The following is a 7319-nucleotide window of genomic DNA, read 5'->3' as shown; positions in this document are numbered from 1 at the left end:
GGCTCCAGCCCTCGGAGCATCTTTGTGGCCTCCTCTGGACTCACTCCAACCAGTCTATATCCTTCTGATGTGGAGGGCTCCACAGCTGGACGCAGCACTCCAGGTGGGGTCTCACCTCATCCTGGGGTTCCCCCTCAGGATCCCCCTCAGACACACAGACGTCCTTCCCCCCAGACCCAGCACAGACAGACCGACCTCACTCCCTTTCCCGGCCGCGCTGCCGCTGGGTAGAAAGAGCCCGCCCCTCCCCCACGTTCCCTCCCGCTCATTGGCGGACTCTGCCGCTCCAGCCTCCAATCACTAGCTCTGGCTAGCGAGGGGTCGCCATGGCGACCGCGGACGCCGTGCGGCCCAGGCGCCGGCCATGGCCGCCTACAGACGCGGGGTGCTCATCGGCAACTGGAGTGAGGACGCGTGTTTGGAGGAGGTAGTCGGGGGCCCGGCTTTTCTCCCCCCCTGGCTCCCGAGGAGCCTCGCCTGCCTCTTCCCCTCACGGTGTTTCCCCCTAATTCTTTAAATCCAGTTTAAACCTGACGCGCGAGTGCCGATAACGTCTGCCCCCTCTCTCCTTTGCAAGCAGGACCGCCTGAGGGATTTCATGATTAAAAGGGAACGAGGAGAACTTTTAACACAGAAAATAAGCAGGCTTCAGGACAACCTTTTAAAAAAGGTGATTTTTAAAGCAGGTTGTGTCAATGCTCTGTGACTCCACACGGAATGGCGTGGGTGGTGTGTGACCTCTGTGCAGTCAGAACGCTGTGGGTTAGCATTTTATATGCTAAGATACGTCTGATGCTAAGCTCAGGGAATTACGTCTGTTTTAATTTAGAAAGAGCTGTCGGTATCCCAGGATGGATTTGTTCATTTTGGAGACACTGTGATGCTTCTGAACCCGGACAACAGATCCTCGGTGGAGCGTTTCCCTGGAGTGTGCGGCAGTCTGGCTTTGGCAATTAATCTGGATGGAATACCCGTGTATTTGGCCAAATCACTGCAAGCCCCGTGTGGAGTTAGTGCGGTCGAGAGCCTGGACCCTGAGGGTCGAAATGCTTTTTGTATTTTAAGGTTTGGTACTTTATTCTGAGTTGTTTTCAATTATTATGTTACTTTTCAGGACCTTGTTTTGAGAAGTATGCAGTGAAGTTTGCTAATGCACAAATGAATTTGAGATTAATTTCTTTAAGAGTCTTTAACTTGGGTCATGCATTAAGCTTGATTCTGCTCTGCATATTACTGTGAATAATGCCAAGGAAGTTTAAATCAGCTTAGAACTGGTGTGAAAACAGAACTGAGTTCACTGTATCATTTGGTAAACTCCATAAATGTTCTTAATGCGGTTGTATTTCAGCTGTAGAACACAAACCATGTCCAAAAAGCACTTAGTATCATTACTGTTGTCTTGAAATTAAGGTCTCTGAAGCAGAAATTTGTGTCAGATCTTTTGCTGTGCACATGAAGTGGACAGTGTTTCTGTTGTCCTAAAAAAACCCCTTGACCAAACATCATATTCTCTCTCTCAAAGACATATTTAATTTCAGCTGTTTGTGGGAGAAAAAAACAGAAGAACAGGGTCCTGGCTCAGTAGTCAAAGGCTCTGCCTGAGTGCATGTTTTTAATAATAATAATAATAATAATCCTGATGATGCATAAGAGTAGAAACCAACCCATGTAAGCCTGACAGAGCAAAACACTTTGGGTTAGGCCTAAGAAAGAATTTTGATGCCAAGAGCATAATTTAGGCCTTCTAGAACTGCAACCAAAATATTGTTGCTTACTTGCTGTCTGATCTTAGTGTCATTGGCACTGAATGCTATCAACTCCTTCATGAACTACGTTTATCAACTACTTAAGTTTTTTATGCTGAATACACTTAGAAAGCCTAGCACTTAATTCAGTGATTGTTTAATATAAAATACAGAAATCATTCTGGAAATAGAGATACACCACCATGTGTATTGATGTAATGAACAAAATTAGTGAATATCAGTTACATGTATTGTTATCAACATATGTTAAATTACAGACAAACACACACTCTTCTGCTTTTAGTTTGTGATTTTTCAGGTGCTTGTATTAAGTATATTTTAAAGGGGGTGTCAGTGCTGACTTCCCATTGATTTTTCATTGGTTGTTTTCTTTCCTCCCTGCATGTTAATGAATAAGTCATATAAATCATCAATATAGTCTGTTCCTATTTTGTTAAATATTTTAACCAGTCAGTCAAGTATGAAATGTCTTTTTGGTTGTTTTACCTATTTTTAAAGGTAAACTTAATACAAAGTGTTGCCACAAGACCGAAGTATAGGCCAAAACAATAGAGAACAATAAAGAATAGTAAAACTGATTATTTGAATTTACCTTTCTTCCTTTTTACTATTTTAACAGTGTTGATGGAGGTGCAGTGGGTGAACCGGTGAGATTTGGGCAAAACTTTGGTCTTGGGACAACAGGAGGGTTTTCTGACCAAATGGTAAGGCAGGAAAGTTGCAGGTGGCAATGGTAGCGTTACTGATAGCGTGCATTGAATTTTATACCCCCTCCCCCCCCTCCCCGACCCCTCAGATATATAAAGCTGTAGTGGTTCAACACCTTAGCTTTACAGAACAGATTTAGAATCGTACGCAGGTCAAGGTAAGTAATGCCTGGTTAGAAGGTTTATGCAACTTGCCTTAGATGCGGTGTGAAGGCCAAGGGGGCTGTCAGCCAGAATGACTGGATAAAGGAGATTTTTAAACAGAAAAGAAAAAAGGAAATTGAAATTAGCTTGTGAATCATTCATCGTGAGAGGGAGATTTTTCTAACTTTTTCTTTAAATAAATCCAAAGTGAGAAGATTTCATGTCTTGTGAAATTAAACCTACAGTAGGTATATGAAGTATTGTACTACTGTATCATTCTGTGGGAACAGATTTCTATTAAATGTTAACCTTGTTTCCCTCTGCAAGTTAGAAGCAGGTAAGACATTACTGTTACATATGCACTCTAAATAAATCACCACAACTTTGAAAAAAATTCCCCTCACAACAACTGCTTTGGTGAGAGAGAGACTCTTTGGAATGTAAATTCAATTTTGAATTAGTATTCCCCGGTCTGCATATAGAATAGCTACTTAACGTGTTTATCGATAGTACAGAATCTATGTTATGGGCTTTGTGTGTGCCGTTTTAGCTTGGCAGACAGACTTTTCAGGGGCCTAGAGAAAATGTTTTGTGTCAAACAATATTTTTTAATGGCATATTGGGTTTCTTTTGCACTGATAGTGTCCTTAATATATGTTTTTATTTACAGTTATATCTAGCAAGTGACCATAAATCATTTATAAGATCTGCTAAAAAATCTTGCCTTCAGGAAGTATTTTTGACAGATGAGCTTTCCTATTTGATTTGCTGGCAAGCTACCTTCTTGGATCCACAGCTGCGTCTTGAATATGAAGGATTTCCAGTTCCTGTAAGAAATCAAAACTGTGAAAAATATTATGAAAATTAATTGAAACAGTAGATGGAGTCCTTAGAAAAATGTTGTGTCCATTTTATTCACCTGTTTTCCTTATGTAGGTTCTAACCTGTGGTTTTAGGAAGGGGGAGAGGGAAGGAGCAATGCCTTTAACCAGGGAATCTGCATATACAACTACTGCGTTCTGGTGTTCATTTTGAGGTTGACTTGCTCAGTTTTTCTCATCAGAACTTTTTTAAAGGCCAAAATTATCATGTTGTGCGGATGCAGTACTTTTCAGAACTTCTGAGCACTAAATTCCATTTCCAATATTAGGGGCTGTGCTTAATTAAAAACTCTTGTACATTAAATTTAAAAAGTATTGTAAAACCCCAAGGCATCTGAATTAGTAGATGCTTTTCCAAATGTGTTTTTTAATAAGTACATTAAGCAGCTGTACAATTTTCCTGTTCCCCATAACTGCTAGGCTTCCTGAAGTGCTGGCGGTACAGCAAAATACCACAAACCTAACTGTTCCTCTACAGCCTTGAGCTGCGACTCATTTACATGAATCAGCTCACTAATAAACAGTCGAAAGTATGTCACTGTCAAAGACATTCAAATCCAATTGTCAATTGTTCACAGTGTTGGTAAATGGGGGTGACTAAAAATTAATTGTGTTATCATAAAAGATTTCAAGTTGGTAGATGATAAAGGTCCGTTTCTAGGCTGCGTCCCCAAGCCATCTGGATGTCTCATATGGCAAACATCAGTTGTAAGCACAATTATCCTGGTGGCACAGGCCACTGGAATGAGTCTCTACCACCTGCCCGAGTTTTCAAAGTGCCCAGTCGGAGGGAGTGGAATGGAATGTTTTGGACTGCAGAATGCGTCTGAGCTGAGGGCTAAGCATTTGTCTGGCCTGAGCGGTTGAGACCATCATGTTGAGAACTGTAGAGTGTGAAATCCCTCCCTGTCAGCCTACGGAAGTCTCAGGGTGATACAGAGCAATGTTGGGCTTACACTAAGCAGTAACTAAAAACATTTAATTTGAATAAGAATAGTTAAAACTAGTGTAAAAATATCTGTCAAGTGTCTTCCCTTGGTGTTGGTTTTTTTCCAGGCAAACTCTAAAATTATTATTACTCATTGCCATACTAATCGGAGCTTAGCTGTTCCAAGGAACTTTTGGACAAGGTAAGAATAATTTGTAACTGGCAGAGATGTGCATAATGTTGCGCCAATGTCAAGAATTACTGTAAGAAGCAAGATAGTTGCTTTAGGAACGCACTGAGGAGATGGAAAAGAACAGAGAATGCACATTCTCTTTTCCTGGGCCATAATGTGTGCCACTGTGATGCTGTAGGCAACTGGCTCAGTCTTTTTCTTTTCAGTTCATATGAAATCATGCTTCTAGCCTTCTCTAGGTTCTTGGTGTTTCCCCCTTTGAGTACCTTGACCAATTGCAGTTGCTTGGGGTTTTTTTGAAGTAAAAAAATGGTCTACTAGGAAGCGTAAGAAGTAAGAGAACTAAGTAAAACAACACTGCGTAAAACTGTATATTGGTTGTGTCCACATGAACCAATCTCTCAACAAATCAAAGTTAATTCAACAATTCAAGTTAATATGCATGCATGAAATTAATACTGGTTAAGCTTTGTTAAGGAGTGTACCAATTGTTTCCCATTAAATTCTGAGGAAGATCTGACTAAGAATTTGTATCAGGTTTTTGAGGCTGAAACAAGGTCTGATAGTTTGAGGCTGAGACAGTTATTTGTGTCCAGAGCCTTCCTTGCTCAGAGCGAAATGATGGGATGACCGGTGATGAGAACCAGTTTGTACATACTGAGTTGGCCTATCAGTGCCTTATACTGGTGGGGCTGCTTTAGCTTTGAAGCTGGAAAGGTGTCGTATGCCTTTGATTTAAAATTCCTAAATTTTTCATAGGAAACAAAGTGGGCTGTTGTGTTTTGTGTAAGGGTCTGATATTTGAAAATGCGTGGTGATATTTCTGAATGAGCCAAGAGAAACATAGGAAAACCTTGAACAATTCAGCAGACTTGTATATATTGATTTCCCCTGCTCATCCCCTTTTCTTTGACTTTGCAGGTCTTATTTTGGAAAAGAATATGAAGTAGTTTGTCACACGTACCTTGACTCCCATAAAGCTGAAGAAGATAAGAATTACTGGGTAATAGTTACTGGAAATCCCAGCAGGGAGGACGGTACAATGATGGATAGACCCAACCCTCACCCAAGCGGGATCCGAAAGAATGCATTTCATGAAGAGAAGTAGAATATAAAAATCTCAGACTACAGCAGACAGAGGTTGATGAGATTCTGATTCTTAGTTTTTCTGTTGAGATTATAGTTTTAGAGATGTTTGTTTTAAAAAGGGAAATGAAAGTCTACTGTTAGTAGTATTGCGTAATCTCATTAACTCATCAAGGTTATACAGTGGGCAAAAACAAATGAAATTTGAAGAACCATGCACAACATCAAAAATTCATGAATCATGAAAGGTTCATTTTCCCATTTTTATATTTGCTGATGGCAAAATATGTCAGAATCCAGAGAATCTAATATTTTTTCACTACCTTACTGGCCTTTAGAGTGTATTTAACCGATTCTTCCAAAACCAAATCAGTGTCACGCTTTTTAAAAGGATGAGTGTAGAGTTTCCCCAACACTGAAAGCCAAACTCATGCAAACTGTCATGGGACGCTTTGACATTTAAAGTTCATCTGACAGAAAGTTGGTTGTTGAGCTTGTTCCATGCTTCGTCTAGCACAATGTTGCCAATTCTTAAAAAAATCACAAGTGAGGTCTCTATCTTGAGATTGGCTTCATATTTATGGGAATTAATTAAAAAGGATATAAATTGAGTTTTTTACCTTTGTCCATGTACTCTAAAAAATTAAATGCCATGTAATCAAGAACTTGAGCACAGTTACGCAGAAAGGCTTCCGAGAGCCTTATCCATGCATCACCTTGTTCCACTTGCCTCCCACCCTCAGAAGTTTTCAATTTCTGCCAAGTCTGGCAACAAGGTAAAGTTGTCAAAGAAAATTAGCCTCCCCTCCTCCTCCTCATTTCATGAAAATAAATGCCAAAGTAGAAAAAGAACGAGACACTAAGTTTATCCAGTAGGAAAAAGATGGTAGTCTGTGTTTATCTAATTAGACACTAGAGAATCCACATGAAAAACTCACATTTTCTTGTACAACAAGATCAACCAAGCATGAGATGCAAAGACATGGAAACAGAGGTCATTACCTCACGGAGTTACCTGCCTTTACATGCAAGCTGAAACAGCACCAGAGAGAATCTTCATGGTGTATGTATCTTCATGGTATCCATTCAGTAAAGCTGCTTGCATACATATTCCGTTTCTTACTGTACCACAAGAGCGGGCGCTTTCTGCACAAAGTAATTGAATTTCTGAGTAAAATACCACATAAATCTCCATTCTCAAAAGGGATGCCAAAGATCTCCAATGGTCATGAAGGTCAAATCAAACTTCTGAAGTTTTAGCAAAACAAACCCACTAAACTTAACAGAAGAAGGGCCCAATCCAACCATGTTATGTCGTTAGGCTCTATGCCGGAGAGAGGTTAAAAGCAAGGCTTTGAAACTCCTCGCCTTTATTCAATATTAATTAAATCAGCAGACTAGGCTAGGTAGCGCTTGGCATACAGGGTCTCAGAGCAGGAGACACTGTGGTTCTGTCACATTCGGGTTTGCTCTGGGGAGTGTATCACAGAGGAGAGTGTTTGGATCACAGTCCTTACAGCAAACCTTCGCAGGTCTGTTAGAGGTACGGATTATAAAGGCAATTTTCTTTAGGAACTTCCACTTTTTCTTTCACTTTCTGTGTAAAGACATGAA

At 40.4% G+C, this 7319-nt stretch overlaps 1 protein-coding gene across 1 annotated transcript; it reads left to right on the top strand.

Annotated features, from left to right (window-relative positions):
* Positions 1 to 364: 364 nt before the first annotated feature.
* Positions 365 to 5727, top strand: LOC104511946 (chromosome unknown open reading frame, human C15orf26). Its single transcript, XM_010154748.1, has 7 exons — positions 365 to 427; positions 581 to 670; positions 830 to 1065; positions 2386 to 2470; positions 3288 to 3446; positions 4555 to 4628; positions 5541 to 5727. The coding sequence occupies exons 1-7, from the start codon at positions 365 to 367 to the stop codon at positions 5725 to 5727; spliced, it is 894 nt and encodes a 297-aa protein (XP_010153050.1).
* The last annotated feature ends 1592 nt before the right edge of the window (positions 5728 to 7319 follow it).

Source organism: Eurypyga helias, unplaced genomic scaffold (genome assembly GCF_000690775.1).
Source record: "Eurypyga helias isolate BGI_N326 unplaced genomic scaffold, ASM69077v1 scaffold6457, whole genome shotgun sequence".
NCBI lineage: Eukaryota > Metazoa > Chordata > Aves > Eurypygiformes > Eurypygidae > Eurypyga > Eurypyga helias.
The sequence above is the reverse complement of the archived record's forward strand: the minus strand, read 5'-3'. Positions and strand labels throughout refer to the sequence as shown.

Coding starts and splice junctions, on each gene's coding strand:
- LOC104511946 (XM_010154748.1), top strand. CDS start 365: ATGGCCGCCTACAGACGCGGGGTGCTCATCGGCAACTGGAGTGAGGAC. Junction 671..829: donor AGGACAACCTTTTAAAAAAG/GTGATTTTTAAA, acceptor GTTTTAATTTAG/AAAGAGCTGTCGGTATCCCA. Junction 2,471..3,287: donor GAGGGTTTTCTGACCAAATG/GTAAGGCAGGAA, acceptor TTTTATTTACAG/TTATATCTAGCAAGTGACCA.